The sequence below is a fragment of the Cicer arietinum genome, chromosome 1 (assembly GCF_000331145.2).
Source record: "Cicer arietinum cultivar CDC Frontier isolate Library 1 chromosome 1, Cicar.CDCFrontier_v2.0, whole genome shotgun sequence".
In the NCBI taxonomy this organism is placed as follows: Eukaryota; Viridiplantae; Streptophyta; class Magnoliopsida; order Fabales; family Fabaceae; genus Cicer; species Cicer arietinum.
In genome coordinates this window covers 6530221-6548613 of record NC_021160.2, presented here as the reverse complement: position 1 = coordinate 6548613, position 18393 = coordinate 6530221, and the positions used below count along the sequence as shown (strand labels likewise).

Below are 18393 nucleotides of genomic sequence, written 5' to 3'. Positions count from 1 at the left end.
GATGGTCCCACCGTGGTCTATGGTGGTTCATGGTAAGTGGTAATCTTCCCTTCATTGCTCTATCCATGTGTCTATTGCTGAATGACTCTAGACAATGACTCTAACCTATAAAGTTGTCCAAGACATGAGCAATCAAACAAAACATTGTAAAATATAAGTCACATTCCAAATTTGATTTGCTGTCGTTTTTGACACACTTAGATTCTGAATTATTTAGGTTTTCCCATTTGGTGCGCTATACATATGCTAGTGTTAGAAAAATTGTTACATGGTATAATAATAATAATAATAATAATAATAATAATAATAATAATAATAATAATAAAAATAATAGTAATAATAATAATAATAATAAGATTTAATTGTCATTGTGGTCCTCTTATTTTAATTGAATCACGAAACTAGTTTCCCATTTTTATTTCTCACCAGTTTTGGTCCCTCAAGTAAAATTTTAGTCAAAAACTTGATGAAATATTATTTTTATAAATCACACAATACCATTTATAATAATAGATTTTAGGTACAATTGTTGCATAACGTGATCTTGAGACATGGTACGACTTAAATAAGCACAAAAAAAATAATATTTCATTAAATTTTGGACCAAAATTTTATTTAGAGGCTAAAACTAGTGATAAATAAAATGGGAGATTATTTTTGTGATTCAACTAAAATAGATGAATAAAAATTGTAATTAAGTCTAATAATAATAATAAAAATAAAAGAAGAAAACCTTAGAAACATTTGGTTGATGTTTGGAGGGGACATGTTTGATCATATTATAAATATAATCTATACTATCGTGGGCATGTTCTGAGTTATTGAATGTTTTAATTTTGTGGTGGATATTAAATGGAAGACTTAAAGGGATATATATCTATATCTCTCAATAAATTTACATTCTTTTCTTCTAAACCCACAATTCATTCATTGTGAAATAGTAGTATATATATCTTGATGTTTTTTCAAAAAAGAAAGAGACATTTGAATGACATACATGAAATATCAAAAAGATTAAATTCTAATTGTAGAGTCGGAGTCATATATAATATCAGATGTGATATTATTAGTATACCATATAAGACTATTATATTACTTAAAAGTTGAATAAAAAATTAATAAATATTTTCTTCGTTTCACTAATACGAATTTTATAAATGATAAAATTCTGAGAGTTTATATAATTTTTTAAAAAAAATACCTAAAAATATTAAGTTAAGAATTGAGGTTGGAATATGTATGAATTCCAAACCACCGCTATTGTTATAATTTATGAGATTTCACACTCAATTGGGGACCTCATACAGGTGTGCAAAACCACTTATATCTCCATAAGATAAACCCATAAACCACTTTGTTAAAGCATTATCACTTCTTATGAATTCAATTTCAGCAAAACTATTGGGATATTGAAAATATCATTTATTAATGCATCCCAATTTTATTTTTCTTTCTCACTGCCTCACTTATACATGGTTTGAGTGATCCTTATGAGATGCCATGTCCCATCATATAGCAATAGCATTTAGAATTGTTGGGCCATGCTTGGCTAGTATTATAAAGACAATGATAATAATTAAATTAATTGCTAGGATCAAAATACAAGATGAGGGTTGAAATGGATTTTTCTTATCTTATTTACAAAATGGTTCCTATACATTATACAATGAAATTAAAGCTACTTCTTTTTGGTACACACATAATCAAAAGCTTTAATGAGGCATTGCAGTGAGTGTTTTGCATGGTCCACCAAAAATTATGGCTTGGATGATTCAGTAATACACCTCTATTTTTCATTGGATCAAATAAAACATTCTCATCAACCATTGGTACATTATTTGGTGATTACATTGACTACAAGGGAAAATGAATACCCATTTTAGGCAACCAAAAATATTTATGTCGGCTTAAGTGATGGGAATTTGTTTTCCTATCAATTGGTTTCATGCAAACATAATCATAATAAAAATTATTGTCAACACCAAAAATTATTTTATTTTATTTTATTTTTCCTTTTTCTTTTGTATTGAGTTTGGTACATTGTATCCATTTGATAGTACTTTTATTTTATTTTTATCACATTTTAGTTGTGATGGGAGATCTAGGACAGAAGGGGTAGCTACAATCTAATAGGTGCTCCACACTATTGGGGACGTTGTCCTTTGTAACATGTGACTTGGAAGCTTATCACACCTGCTCCCTCAATAACATGTGATTTCAGAATTTTTTTTTTTAAATTGAAAAATACCCAATTATTGGCAATTTAATTGATCCTTCAAAACTTGTTTATTTATATATGAAAATAATATTTGGCAAATTCAAGCTAAAGATTTAACCAGCATTATTGTTGTTGTTAGTCTAATGATAAAGTTGTCTAATCACGTAGAATTTTTTCCCCTTGCAATCAATACCAAAAACGGCGTTAAAAATAATGTAATCAAAATTGCTTAGTTTTATTGCCTTTCTTTATATTGTAGAAATCTTTTTTAATATAATTATTATAAGAGCGATAAAATCACGGGAGTTGGTTCAGCTGAAGTAGGGATACAATGGAAAGACACCGTACTGCAATGGAATTGAAAATTGCTGTTTTTTTCTACTATGCACTAAATATTTCTTAACTGTTCGATCCAACGGTTAAAATTTTAAGATTAAATTTTAAAAATTTAAATTTAATATTTAAAACATAGATTTTGATTTAATGATTCATATATATCTAACTATAATAATTTGCATACTTGAGTTTGTTTTCGCATAAGTAATAATTTTAATATCTGTGTTAATATTTTGTGTGTGTCTAAGTGTTAATATTTATTATTATTATTATTATCCATTTTTTAACTATAATAAAAAAATATTACAATTCAATTGAAATACAATTCAAAAATTTGTAAAAAAAATTATATATTCCAAAAAATCTTTCAAAACAAATGTTAGTATTTAACCGAATAATGTATATATTACAATAAACATAAAAAAAAAAAGAAATCATAGAAGGTATATAAATAATAAAATCATACCGTAAAAAACAAATTTAGAATATTGCATTTTTATTTTTTTTTTAGTACTTCTTTCGTTCGCATCGGCATATAAATATCTTTTAAAATTTTAAATAATTTTTTATTAACATAGTTATAATTTTATAAACATCTCCTCAAAATATTTTAGAAATTAAATTTTGAATTTATTATTTAGCAGAGATTTTTATCAACAAATCAAATATATCTATAAAATTTGATAGTATTTAGATAAAGCTTCAATATATTTTAACTTTTTAAGGATTAAAATTAATGACGAAAAATATCAAAATGATTAAAAGTTGAAGAAATAAGTTATTGAAACAAAAAATAAAATTTTAAAATTTTATAAGTATTAAAAATATATTTAACTGTTTTTTTTAATTTATATTTAAACCTTATCATCTTTGGAAGAAATCTTGAACTTGAATCCTAATTAGAACAATATTTAATTTAATTCTATTTACATTTTGACCGAATTTTAAATTTTCACAATCAATTTTTATTGAACGTTAAATAATTAAAATAAAAAGAAGAACGGATTGTTTTAGAAAATGTGTTTTTTATTTATAAAACATTAATAACACTTATTTGAAAATGTACTGCATAAAAAGAAATTATAAACAAAGTAAAAATAATAACAAGTTTACTAAATTGACATTATGAACATGGACGTATTTCCTTTTCACATAAACAAAAAATGGAGAATAATTAATTATAAATAATGTTTATAATATTAATTAAAAAAATAAAATTAACACTTTTAACACAATTTTCTCTCTCTTTCAAATATAACATTCACATTACTCTATTTAAAAGGAAATGTAGATAACTTTTAAATTTAAGTAAGAGTAGTCTGAAAAGAGCAATAAACAGTAGTAAAAAAAATTGTTATAGAATATAATGATAAAATAGAAAAGAAGATAAAAGAGTTAATTAATTAATAGGGCAAAAGCATGAGAGACAGGTGCAATACCTCAGAAACTGTTTATTGATTTGGACCTCTCTTGTTTTTTTATTTATGTTTTATGACAAAAATCTATTCAAAATTATTCATTCAACAAATAAACCTCTGCTTTACCTTTGACCCCTCTCTCTCTCTCTCTCTTCTTCTCTCTCTCTCTCTCTCTACACACACACAGAGAAAGAAAGAAAGAAACACAGTGCTTCTCTCTTCCACTGCTAAAGCAACGAAGCTGAGTGAGTTTCTGATCCTTCAAAATTTGAGGTACTCTTTTGGTTTCATCTTACTTTCCCTTTTGGCGTTTTGCTTTTCATTTTCTTCTTATATGCTACTTTACCCTTCAAGTTTATCTCTTTTCTGCATCTGCCTCACTCTCTTTCTCTTTCGATCTGCTTCTCATTCTTACCCTAAACCATCTTTCCTTCATCAACATCTCTCACTATCACTTTCATCTATCTCCTTATGGTAATCCCTCACCCCAATAACCCCTTTCTCTCCTCAACCTGCATTTTTCTCACTCAATTTCACTCTCCCTTTATTTACTCTTTTCTTGCTCTTCATACTCCATCCCTTCTTTTTTATTTTTATTTTTATTTCAATTTTATTTTATTAATTAATATTATTCTTAATTTTGTTTTTTTTTTTTTAGTTGGTTATTTATTATCTTGTTGGTTCGTAATCACCACTGTTGAGCTTTGTTAATCTGATGATCATGTTCTGCATGCAGCTCTACTGCTCAAGTTTCCTTCTTTTTAAGGATGTATGGTTGATTTGCTAAATGGGTCCTAGGTTATTGTGTCTACTGTTTGTTCATGAATAATAATTTGGGTTTGAGGATCTAGGTTGGCTAATTACTATGTTGTTAAAGTTTTGTTATGCTATGATGTATATGTGTTGTGTTTTAGTTGGAGTGTTTGTTTTCACTCATTTGCTTGATCTATTTTTCTCTTGTTGAATGTGAGCTAATTCTGTGTTGGTTAATTGATTTCAGTGGTGCTTAAGTGTATGTTTGATTGACGGGGAGTTTGGCAGAATCACGTTGTGCTACTGTGATTTTGGTAAAAGCTATACTTGGAGTTTCATTAAAATTGCGGTGCCACGACGATCATGTCAAACTTACTGTGATTTCAAACATGTACCAAGTCTTTCTTTAATGGATTTTTTGTAGATGACTATCTGTTGACATGTTTTTGTGAAACTAAGCACGTTTATTTATACTGTGTTGAAATGGCTGACAGCTTTTTTATGACATTGATGATTCCTTTGATAGGTTGTTTGTTATTTTTGAAGGCACAAATGGATGCTAAGACATTGATTTGTTCAATCTGATCTATATTGAAACTCTTTAGTATTTCTGATGGACTCGAAAACTAGTTCTAGATCTTTCTCAAAACAACAGCAGAAGACATCTGGGATTCAAACCCCTGAGGCGAAAGACCTCAAGTTTTCTTCACTGTCAATTCATAAGACAAGCAAACCTGAGCCGGCTGCTCCTGAAGATTTGTCTAGGTCTGTACAAAACACATTGAAGCAGAATATCGGGGATATTTCTGAAAGCAAGAAGTTTAATGCTTCAATCCAAAAAGGTTCTGGCGCTTCCTCATCCGCTCCTGGCAAAGCATCCGGAGAAGTGGACTGTGCTGTTAATGAGAACATAGGCTCACAGGGAAGCTCTATTGATCAAGACAAAAAGACATGGGAATATGGAAGTGTTAAGAACAGTTCGGTTTCCGCCAAAGCTAGCGACGGTGCCAGCAGTCTTGGAAAGACAAGTGGTAGTGCTAAGATCAGCGATCGAGCTGATTTTGTCGAGAGTGGTAAGAGCAGTATTTGCAGAGGAAGTACAAGCAGCGATGTGAGCGATGAGAGTACTTGTAGTAGCTTTAGTAGCAGCGTAAACAAGCCTCACAAGGCGAATGACATGAGATGGGAAGCTATCCAAGTGGTTAGAACTAGAGATGGAGCGTTGGGTTTAGGCCACTTTAGACTTTTGAAGAGATTGGGTTGTGGAGATATTGGCAGTGTATACCTCTCTGAGTTGAGTGGAACTAAATGTTACTTTGCAATGAAGGTGATGGACAAAGGGTCCCTAGCAAGCCGTAAAAAGTTACTTCGTGCTCAGACGGAACGTGAAATTCTACAGTCACTTGACCACCCGTTTCTCCCAACTTTGTACACGCATTTTGAGACGGAGAAATTCTCATGCTTGGTGATGGAGTTCTGTCCTGGTGGAGACCTTCATACGCTTAGGCAGAAACAACCAGGGAAGCACTTTCCTGAGCAGGCAGTAAAGTATGTCCAATTTACCATTCAATTTTGGTTAATTTATGTTTGGTTATAATACACGTTTTTATTCTCCTTTTGATTTCCTTCCATTAGTTTTAATAATTCTTTGCCACAAGGAAGTGACCGGTTCTACAATTGTGTTTGCATGAAACCTGCAAGCTGGATTTCAAACGATGAAAAATGTTTTCATTCCATCAGAAATGACGCATTTATGGATTTCAATTGGATTTCACAAGGAAGTGACTGGTTCTACAATTGTATTTATGGATGATTTTTGAAACCTTTCATTTTATATTTAATACAAGGATATTCAAATAAATGGACTTCAAATATTTTAAACACATCTTCTCTCCCCTCTAAATCCCTCCAATATTTAGAGATGGGACAAAATTGTGCAAGGAGAGTTTTTTGCTTCTCTCCATTTCCCCCAAACCAAACACTATGTTGGTGGCATTTTGTAGTCTACATCGCAAGAAGCCGTGCTTGAGTGTTTCTTGGATATTTTAATTACCATCACAGTTTTTTTATTTCCAAAATTTTCCCTGCAGAATTCCTTGAAGTCTAATGAAGGCAATTGCAATGTAATCTATCTTTTAGTCTTGGTCTCTAATTGACGACTGCTTCGGTTTGTCTGAATATCCAAACAAATAATATTCGCAATCAGTTAAAGAAAATCTTTGAATGCTAGTTTGTGGAAAATAAATTAAGTGGAAATCTTTGTTGTCACTATTATTGAAACAACTCCTGGGAATCTGTTTTGTCTCCTTTACTGGGATATTTTGCTTAATGTAGATAGATGATTTATGATCATTCATAGATTCCTTAACCTCATTATTAAATTCTGTTTGCTGGAAAGGGGATTTTTGTGATACTCCTTAAACGTAATGGTGATTTCTTGTTTTTCATTTTTGGGTATTTTTCTGCTTTTGGTAAAGATGTTAATTTAATTTGATGGCAACAAACTGCTAATTTCTTCATAACTTGCAGATTTTATGTAGCCGAGGTCTTACTGGCAATGGAGTACCTCCACATGCTTGGGATTGTATACCGGGATCTTAAGCCAGAAAATGTCCTTGTTAGGGATGATGGACATATTATGCTTTCCGACTTTGACCTTTCCCTGCGATGTGCTGTTAGTCCAACCCTCGTTAAATCCTCATCCATAGATTCAGAGCCTTTAAGAAAGAATTCGGTTTACTGTGCTCAGCCTGCGTGTATTGAACCGCCTTCCTGCATTCAGCCATCCTGTGTTGCTCCTACCTCATGTTTTTCGCCCCGGCTCTTTTCTAGCAAATCAAAGAAGGACCGTAAACCCAAAACCGAACTCGGCAATCAAGTTAGTCCTCTGCCTGAGCTCATTGCAGAGCCTACCGATGCCCGGTCTATGTCGTTTGTTGGAACACACGAATACTTGGCGCCCGAGATAATCAAAGGTGAAGGTCATGGGAGTGCAGTTGATTGGTGGACTTATGGAATCTTTCTATATGAGTTGTTGTTTGGCAAAACTCCATTCAAGGGATCCGGGAACCGAGCCACACTGTTCAACGTGGTAGGTCAGCCCCTGCGATTTCCCGAAGCACCTGTTGTGAGCTTTGCAGCAAGGGATCTTATAAGGGGTTTGCTCGTAAAGGAACCTCAGCACAGATTGGCGTATAAAAGAGGTGCAACCGAAATCAAGCAACATCCCTTTTTCGAAGGTGTGAATTGGGCATTGATCCGATGTGCTACCCCTCCCGAGATTCCCAAGCCTGTTGAGTTTGAGAAGATACCTTCACCGGCTCCCTCCTCAGCCGGCGAAAAGGCTGTTGTTAATAACCACATGTCAACAGCATCTAATCAGAAAGGTTCTGATAATTATCTTGAGTTTGATTTCTTCTAGAGATAAGACAATATATATTGATTACAAAGATGGTTTTCTTTTAGAGGGGAAGGGAACTGTTTTTTTCAATGTTTCAGGAACAGATATGATGAGGAATTGTATGTTTGTTTTTGTTGGGTATTTGCTGTTTCAGATTTGTATGGCATCATAATTAAATGCATGGCTTCTCTGTCATCTCAAAGTCATAAAAAAACAACATTTCTCCACTGACTGCCAAGCTGGCTTAATTGTGGTGAAATGTCATGATAGTTAGTGATGCTCTTTAAGGTAAGTATGGTCCCTATGGTAAAATATGCAATTGTAAGAAAGAAAGTGACTTTTTTTTTCTACCTAGGGACTTACCATTTTGCCTGTACACATTGTCAACTAACTTGTTAAGGAAAAGCAATATCTATATCCAAAATCATCTAAAATACAAATAGTTAGCTTATGTCTTTTGATCATGACAAGATGGTTAGTAAGATATCTTTTTTCATGAGTGTTCCTGTGGATACTGTGCGGTAAAGTAGAAGCTGACGATTTGGGTAAAACGGGATTAAGTAACCCATCTTATATTGGGATTTATTCCTAACTAAATAAATAGAAAATTAAAAGAATACAGGCATTTTATAATTAAAAATGTGACTAAATGGAAATGGTTTACATTTAGATTGTAATCATTTAAACGCAAAAGCAAACATATCTAGAGTTGCTTTTACGAAATATATATCTGAACACTATTTAGTTTTAAGTTAAAATCAAGTTTGAAAATTGTAAAATCACAATTGAAGGCTGAAACGTGGGTTGGGGTGCCGCAAAGAAATCACCAAACACACTAAAAAATAACATGACTTGCATGGATTTGAAATGGGAAATGGATTGGGTGTAGTCGCATTTTATTCACGCTATTGTGAATTTATGTAATTTATGTTTTTATGACCAATCTTGTAAAGTCGTGATATAAATTTATGGATTTGAAATGGGAAATGAATTTATGTTTTTTAGACCAATCTTGTAAAGTCGTGATATAAATTGTCTAATCTTAATTAGATGGTTAAGATTGTGTGACTGCAGAATAATACCAAAAATAGAAAATTTAAGTATGATGTAATGAGTTTGACTTCACTAAAAAAGTGTATGATTCAAGAATTGAATCTTGTGGCACCTTGTGAGGTTTCTTCATTAGAATCATGGTACAAAACACTAGTCTCCCATTTCCTTTAACATCATTGGCATACTATTGTAGTGTCCCATTTCTTAGTTATGTAATAAGGACTACCATGTTGATCTTTCATTGGCTAAAATCTAAAACCAAAGGTTATGCTGCAATTCACAGTCACATATGTGTAAACTTATACTTAAAAGTTAAAACAAACACATGAAAGTGATGAAACCTCATTTTTCTGATCTTTCTTCTTGGACTTGGAAGTATCATTAGCATTAGCATTAGTATTAGCAATGCAACGAGCTATTTGTTCATTTACTTCTTTTCCATCACATATAATTCTCACTTTGCATATTTCTGGTGCATTTTGAAGTACCTGATCAGCTATGCCATTCCCTTTCCTTGATCTTATTTTTCTGTATAACCAAAATATAACTGGTTGAAATATGAAAAATGCTTATGGATTTTTTAAAGTTACAAATACGATTAGTTGTGATTTGTTGACAATATAAAATTTTATACACTAAGTGTATCAAAATTAAACTTATTATATAGTCCTAAGTTGTGAACACATTCAAGTTAGGAGAGTATACCTTAATTGGGAGTTGTTGGCTCCAATCACTAGATTTTGTATTTGAAGAATGGGAATAAGATCAATGATAGCCTTGGCAATGAAGTCACTCTCAATAAGGATGGTGTCCACTTGAACCTGTTTGATATGTTCATTACTTTTATCTCTTGGTTGAAATTGGACAAAAGTTATAAACTTTGAAGTACTAATTCCATTAATGAGTTGTACCTTAGAAGCAGAACATGATTGGATGAAGTTGTGAAGAAGCTCTCTCCTCTTACCTCTTTCTTGAGCTACATAGCTCTCTACTTGATCATCACTCACTTGGTCTTTCGGAACCATTCCCACTCCCACTGTTATCACATAAACACAGTGGCAAAACACACATTTGGTTAATCACAAATCACATTTGAATTTTAAAATACTGACTTTTTGACATAAACTTTTTGTCCAAGTTTGAGACTTGACAATCATTAGTTGACTCTTGGATCATTTTAACTTTTGAACCCTCAAAGTTGTTAAAGGGTTAAATTAAAGAAAGTCAATTGCTCAAGAAATAAATATATAATTCTTTTTCCTTCTAATAAAACTTAGAACCTTTAAAGTATGATCCACGTAGACACAAACACCGAATATGACACTAACATTGATACACATATACCGATAATAATTTGATAAGATGGAATCTACCATGTCGGACACCAGACAAACACATCTTCAATCTGAAGTGTTGCTAATACATAGTGTTTTCTATATCGATTGGTCCTTTGAGGCAAAGTCTATCACATACACATTTTTCTTGGAAAAAATCAAGTGGACCCATTTCATTACAAGTGTATGTTTAGTTCTACTTTTGTATCGGTCAAAATTGATTCTAGATGTTTAGAATTAATTTTCACATGTTTGATTGTTTGGGAATAGAATTAATTTTGCATTCTAACCAAAGTAAAAAATTTATCTTTCTATTTCAAATGTCATTTTTAGACTCAAATTTACTATTTAACTCACTTTTAGGTGAAGTTATACAAACGTCGACCACTTTGGCTAACACAATTTTAACAAAAGTTAATTACTAAAGAAGCAAAGAAATTTGGAAGAGGACTTACAAGGATTAGGAATGTGGTTAATCTGAGGGAAAACATGAATGAGATAAAGTAAGGTAGAAGATGGAGTAATAACCAAGTTGTTGAGAGTCCATGAGAGAGCTTGGAAGCTACTCTTGCTCTTACCAACAGCTACATAAAAAGTATCTTCAACTTCATTTTCTTCACTGATTGTTGCCATAGTGAAAGCATCATTCAAGTACAACTGTGAAGAGTTATCTTCTTCTTCTTCTTCTTCTTCCACTATCTCGCTCATGCTTGTTTGTTATGAAAAAGAAACTTTGGTATAACTATCTATATCTAGTAACTAGTAATGTAGTAGCAGCTATTATGTATGCATTTATGGTGAATTATTAAACTTTGAAGTTGTTGTATTACAAGAAAAGTCATGAATAGTATGTGGATGGAGGAGGAGGAGTCCCAAATTCTGACTATCAACTTTGAACTTTGAACAACAACTACTTTGACTTTTCTTTTTATATAGAAGAAACAAAATTAATGGAGGACCATAATGTGTTTCTTAGTACATATTTTTTCCTAAAAGAAAGAAGATATTTTAGATTTTAGATAAATTAGATGTTCTAAGGAATAAAAATAGGGCCCATTCGAAATATACTATATTATAGGAAATGTTTTTGGGACATCAAAATATACATCAGTCTCATGTCATAGACTTTATATTTATTTTAAATGTCGTACTAACAAGTCGACTTTAAGGTATTTATTAAGTAATTAAAATTAGTAATTTTTTTAAAAGAGAAAATTTTGAATTTTTAAAAACTTTAAATACACAATTTTTAATAATTCCCCCGCCTATATTTAGATCATTAATATGTGATTTTTAAGCATTTGTTAATATTTTCTTTATTTTATTAATATTTTTCTCTTTTCATATTTCGACGATGCATAATTTTAATGTTTTTATAGAGTGTTTTATTTGTGCATTAAAATAACACAATTCTATATTAAATGAAGGTAGAATATTTTATAAACACATGTTTTTTGATATAGTTATTGGAAAAAACTCAATCTGATATACATGTCTTTTTTGATATAGTTTTATAAACACATGTCTTTTATATTGAGTCAAACTTGTTTTTACAAAACAAAATTGTAAAATGATTGGTGCTTTTATAAACTTAAGTACCATCTTTATTTTATTTAGGAGTTAAGTTTTTCCGATAAATATAACTAGTAAGTGGTCTAATCAAATAGACTATGCTACCTAATATGTTTTTTATATTGGTTCTAATATATTATTACAAAACAACTTATAAGATAAAAAAATGTTTTACTTTATAAACTTTTGTCAAACTTTATTTTTTATTTTATGTGAGATTTGGTTTTTTTTAATTATATATTATTTGAATTTGACTTTAGATTTAATCATTTAATTTTTTTATTAATATTTAATAGTTGTATCTTAAATTTAAATAATATTTTTATGAACTTTTGAATGGTATATATATATATATATATATTAGTTTATTAATATTAAGTAGTTTAGCGGATAAATTAAGAGATATTAAGCATATTTTTGTGAACTCTTGAATTGGATGTAAGCAAGAGTGTGCCACCATTGAGTGTACCACTTAATTCCCATTGCAACAAATACATACAAAACAAAGTCGAGTATCACCGCCCAACTTAACTATAAAAACTATAACTAATATTACTTTGAAAATATAAATAATCATTTATTTTAAGATAAATATTTTTAAAAAACTACTTAAAATTTTAACGGCGAATTAAATTATCTTATTTTTTTTTCAAACTTATTTTGATTCAATTACGATTTCAATCACAAAAATTAAAAAAAGAAATTTGATTATATTTTAAAGAGTGTCATCGATCATCGCTAGTATATCGGATAAATTTTAAACAGTTGATTTATAATAAACTACCATATCATCCAACGCTAAAAAGTTTAACAAAAGAAATATAGTATTAAAAAGTGATGATAATTTTAAAATAATAACATAAGCATTATTTAAAATAAGTAACATAATTTTGTACAAAAAGAATGAATAAATAAATAACATAAGCATGTATTTAAAATAAAATTGATATAAACCTGCGTGCTTTTATATTTATATTGGCTAGGTCAACGAGTATGATATCGACTAACTAATATCTTGTTAGATTTCAACTATGACATTTGGTTCCAAAGGAAAAGCATAGTGGTGTAGTTTTTTTTTTCTTTTTACTCTTGACATAATAATTGTTTTATTAGACAAAATAATTTAACTAGGAATATGAAAGAGTTATATGCAGATGATTTAGATTTTAATCTCTAACACTAATATTTCACATATAACATTTGCCTTAAAAAAACTATGACTTTCAATTTCAATTATGCTATCCACTATTTTTATTTGATATATAAAATAGAAAAACATTGTTGTAGATCTTGTTACAACTTTTCTGGGCCGACACCACTTATCTGGACATGGGTTTGGATATTCATTTGTAAACGTGGCCCAGTAATTTTTATTGAGTTTTGATAGTGTATATATACCCCTGCCTCTAATAAACACACCCCCAAAATTTTATATTTGTCCTATTTTTTTTTCTTGCTCTTTGTTCTCACGATAAATATTGATTTTGATAATTTTCACTGTAAACATCTATATATACGGTGAAAAACATCAAGTCATGGGATGTAAATGATTGTTAACTTCTTTTAACTATTTTTATGTTTTTACGATGATAATATTTTTTTAAATTATAAGTTAACAATTCTCTATATTTGTAATTTGAATTAGTAATTGAATTGATATTGTTCAATGAATTGAGTTTTAAGAAATATATATTAATTGAATTGTTGTCTCAACTAGAAAACTAAGAGAACCGTTTATTTATATGAGTGTTGTTAATATTTTTTTTAAATTTTGAATAATTTTTAAGTATTAGTTATTAATATATACGTTCCTTTTTTATTTTTATTTTTATATGGATAGAGTTTTAAACAATTTTATACCCCAAACAAGTTAGAATTTACCTATTTCAACATTTATAAATCCAACTCTGGAATTCATTAATGTGTATAAATGAGTTATTATCCAGTTGTGCCCCTCAAATTTTAAAAACTCAACTTATCTTTTCCTATTTTTTACATTTTTTTTGGCAAAAATACATTTTACAATTTGTTGTAAAAATTAAAAGTTAGTTGAGTGATCCACTAATACATCTCAAAATAAATTTGCTTTTACTTAAAATAATCACCCATAAAAGGAATTCTATTAATTGATTATGAATTTTTTTCTCTTCCAAAGAGTATTAAATACAAAGTTGAACTTTTATGAACTACTAAATTAAGATAAACATTAAGTATAAAAATAAAAAGATAAATTACAAAAATAAAATGAAAAATTTGATTGATTGTGTTTGTATATTTACAATAAATATTTGTAAACAAATTTTATAAATATTTGGCTACAACAGCCCCGACTCCTATCAGACTCACACTAATCCTTCAAGTTTTGATAATGAACAGGTACTGGAAATTTCAAGACTTTGCATTTGAAAGTTTTAGATTGTAAAAATTATCCTATATTGTTTTGAGTTTAATTGTTATATACTATTTGCGTAAGAAAATTTACATTATCCGTACATTATAATTATTTATATGCTTAATTTTAGAGATAATTATAGTAAAATTTAAATACTTTTAATAATTTAATAACTATAATTAATTAACTGTGTAATTTTTTTTTATAATAATAATATGTATGAATTAAATCGTTATCTATTTATACTTGTAAGTTATTATGGTTGTAAAATTGAAAATATCAAAGTAATACTAAGACATGTGACCATTGCATGAGAGAAATGGGTAATTAATGATCATAAATCACAATTTGCCTTTTTGAATAGTTAAATTAACAATTTGTTTGTTAAAAAAATGTTACACTTTCATTAATAAAACTTATTTTTGGCTCCTACCACCACTTGATTCTGGTTTGGTTCCAGCATACAAAATTAATGTTAACTTGACTCAAAATAATATTATATACACTGCATGTTTTTTGGTGTATATAATGTCTAACATTTAACCTTTTATTTGGGATCGTGACAATTTCTTCCATCTACACATGTTTTTCACTCATCCGTAAAAATAATTACTTCAGTTAATTGAGTCTTAAAAATAAATAACTCAAATCTTTATAGCTAAATTATTAGAAAGATTCAAATATGTAGTTGAACTATTTTCGAAGATAACACATTTTGACACCATTCAATATTAAGTGTTTGTACAGTGTCCAAGTCTCAAAATTTTCTAGCATCTTAATCACTGCAATGCTATTGCTTATCAATATCGGTGCTGACCAATATATTTAAATTTAAACATGTAAACAATAAAATGAAAGGCATCAAAAATTTATTAAAAATACATCAAGCTACTCTTGTCCACTAATCCAATGTACATATATGTTTATTTTTATGGGAAATAACGTAAATATAACACTTCGTCAAAAAACGTAAATATAATATATATTTTTGGTAGTTTATATTTTATATTATTATATAACAAAGGTCGTATCTAATTTTAGAGGAAACGGATTTATTTCACTTAAACTCCTGACACAAATTTGTTTCCATTTAACAATATTTTGATTTGAGTTAAAATAAAATTATCAAATCTTAACTCATCTTTTAATAAACTTACAAAATTAAATAAAATTACTGTGAAGTTATAGGTCATAAAATTTATTTTACAATATACTTTTTTTAAAAAAATATATGCAAAAAATAAAATAAAATAGTGCTTTTTTTTATTTATAGTGAAAATACATTATATGACAAACCAACATCTTGACACCCCTTGACTATCAATATCATTTGCAACACTCTAAAAATATTAATAAGTAAAAAGAAAGATACAAAATCCCTTGAAGGATTTATAAAGTTTTATATACGTGATTTGAGGTAGACCTTAGGTAACGACATAAGTATTCACAAAAGACATGCAGTTGTGCTCTTCTAATGGGGTGGTGTACCTACAAATCCTGTAAAAGTCAAGTCAATATGTAATTAAAAATAGTGAGAGGTTTTTGGAATGAAGTTTGTGCAAGCTATCTCTTTTTCAGATGTCATTTTATAGGTTGATGAATCATAAACACACTTCATTAATTGAACGTGTAGAGAATCCACACGTCATCGACTCGTCATTCAATATTGTAAATTTAGTTGTTATTGAATCAAATATTTGAGTCATTTAAGTTTTATTTATTTATTATTTTTTATTTAGTTTAGATTAGATGTTTTATAGGGGTTCATCGGAGTTATGACATATCTTAAGATTCAAAGAGCGCTAACAGAGATACTTACAAATCACCTACCAAAGAGGTACTCAACGAAAATTGAACACACGACATTGGGGGAGTGAGTCAACTCTTTACCAACCTTTATTGGCGTCATTAAGGCTTGTTGGCTACCCAACATATTAATTTATGTGCATTTTATGAATTTGTTGAAGATTGGATCCAAATTCACCCTAAAACAATTCACTATATCATGATCCCATCAATACAATATCTAGACCTAGTGAACAAATAGTTTGAGTTTTAAAATATTTATTGACTCAATGTTGTACTACGGATGTTATTTAATACAAAACAAATATTTGAAGAAACACAAAAATGATGAAATGTCAATTCATGAAAGGTTGATAAAAAAACGTTTATATATTTAATAAATAACATAAAAGTGAAGACGAAAAAGAAACAGATTCTATACCTTCAATTTTTTTTTACTGTTATATATTTTCTATGTTGTATACGCCACTACTAGTATATAAAAAAAGTTACTCAACATAATCCTCAAAGATTGATATAGATAATTCAACGTTTCATTCATATTCATACTAATTGTTAACTTAGATTCAGCTTCAAAATTTTGCAATATATAGACTAAACGTAAAATTAATTTTAAATCACGGTTTTATTTTTTTGTCATAAAAATAAAATGACTCAAAATATAGATGTTAAAATATAGATGTTTGGTGTTTGATTAATTTGAAAAGTTGTGTAAGAGTATGAATGCTTGGCAACATCTTGGCCTTACCATAAATAATCATACATAAATAAAAGATAGAGAAGATGAGATGAGTACTTTCATCAACAACAAAAAATGAGATGACTTCATAGGGTCCCTTTACATGTCATGATGGACCAAGAGGGAGAAATGCTGGATACTTGGGGAAGAAGACACGTTAAAAGCCATAAAGTACTCTCACACTATAACACCACAATTAATGGAAGTTTTTTTGGTTTTTTTTTTTTTTTTTTTTTTGTATAAAGTAAAATGTGCATTCGATACTCTAAAGTTATTTTGACACATGCTTTTCAACCACCCTTTTATTTGTTGGGAAATGTTAACGAGTTATAAGAGCATTGTTTAAAAGTCAAAAATACTATTGGTAAGTTTTTATTAAAAATTGTGTTGCATCAGAAATTGAAATATTTAATGTTTTCAATAAATAACTGTATTGTTTGAAATTCTTAAACAATATCCTTAAAACATTCATTAATAAGATCTTATTTATTTTGTTGTGATTTAATATTTTTTCTTTTATAACTAATTACTGTTTCCCCCCTTTTTATAAACATCTATTATATATTTTATATGAATACTGTTATTAAAATATAATTTAAAATATAAATATAATATTATATAAAATACAATTGAAATCGTATTTTATTTTTCATAAAATATCAAAATATTATATTTGTGATTCATTTTGTATTTTCACAACATTACTCATTTTATATATATTAAGATTAAGAAAAACTAGAAGTGAAATTAATGAGTATGTTATGTGTAGAGTTCTACTAAATTACCTTCGTGTGTAAATGCATTCAATACGATTTTGTATTTTCTAAGACAAATTGATACAATTAATAATGATATATTTTAAAAAAGAAAAATAAACATTCCTAATAAATTGTAAAAAAAACTTATATTTAAGGATTTTTTTTTCTTATAATTAAATTTCATTAATTTTTTTTTTCAGGTGTATTAAAGTGCATGATTTCTAGCTAGTCACAACAACAACTCCAAAGGGTGGAACATGATCGTGCAGTCACTTGTTCCGTTGGAAAATTAGCTACCATTCACCCAATTATATATATATATATATATATATATATATATATATACACCAAAATAATAGTACCTTTATATACTCCAAAGGCCATCTTGCTTGACTTCTATGTTGCTTCCATATTGTTCTTTCTTGTCTTCTCATGCCTACATTGTTAGAGCAATTTTGAAGCCTATATAGTAGAAATTTTCTATATAAATTTAATTTAATATAAATCATTAATTCTCATATTATTATTTTTCAAATAATTAATAGCATTATAACAGAGAAAATTAAATAAAATTTACCAAACAACTATATTTTTAACTGTATTTTACATTGTTA

General features: G+C 28.8%; 2 protein-coding genes across 8 annotated transcripts; one reads left to right on the top strand and one right to left on the bottom strand.

The window, feature by feature from the left end:
- The first annotated feature begins 4082 nt into the window (after positions 1-4082).
- Positions 4083-8320, top strand: LOC101495364 (serine/threonine-protein kinase D6PKL2). Of its 7 annotated transcripts, none has more exons than XM_012714428.3 (4): positions 4083-4245; positions 4973-5116; positions 5272-6273; positions 7255-8320. In XM_012714428.3, exons 3-4 carry the CDS (start codon positions 5339-5341, stop codon positions 8144-8146), a joined length of 1827 nt encoding a protein of 608 aa, XP_012569882.1. In that variant the 5' UTR covers positions 4083-4245; positions 4973-5116; positions 5272-5338; the 3' UTR covers positions 8147-8320. The 7 variants fall into 7 exon arrangements, with proteins under 7 accessions (XP_012569882.1, XP_004486366.1, XP_004486369.1 ...); XM_004486309.4 differs by having other exon boundaries at positions 5252-6273; XM_004486312.4 differs by lacking the exon at positions 4973-5116.
- Positions 8321-9190: 870 nt separating this feature from the next.
- LOC101495036 (U-box domain-containing protein 35) lies at positions 9191-11395 on the bottom strand. Its single transcript, XM_004486305.4, has 4 exons — positions 10968-11395; positions 10090-10214; positions 9884-9999; positions 9191-9706 (listed from the first exon to the last, which is right to left on the bottom strand). The coding sequence occupies exons 1-4, from the start codon at positions 11218-11220 to the stop codon at positions 9484-9486; spliced, it is 717 nt and encodes a 238-aa protein (XP_004486362.1). The 5' UTR covers positions 11221-11395; the 3' UTR covers positions 9191-9483.
- Positions 11396-18393: the final 6998 nt, after the last annotated feature.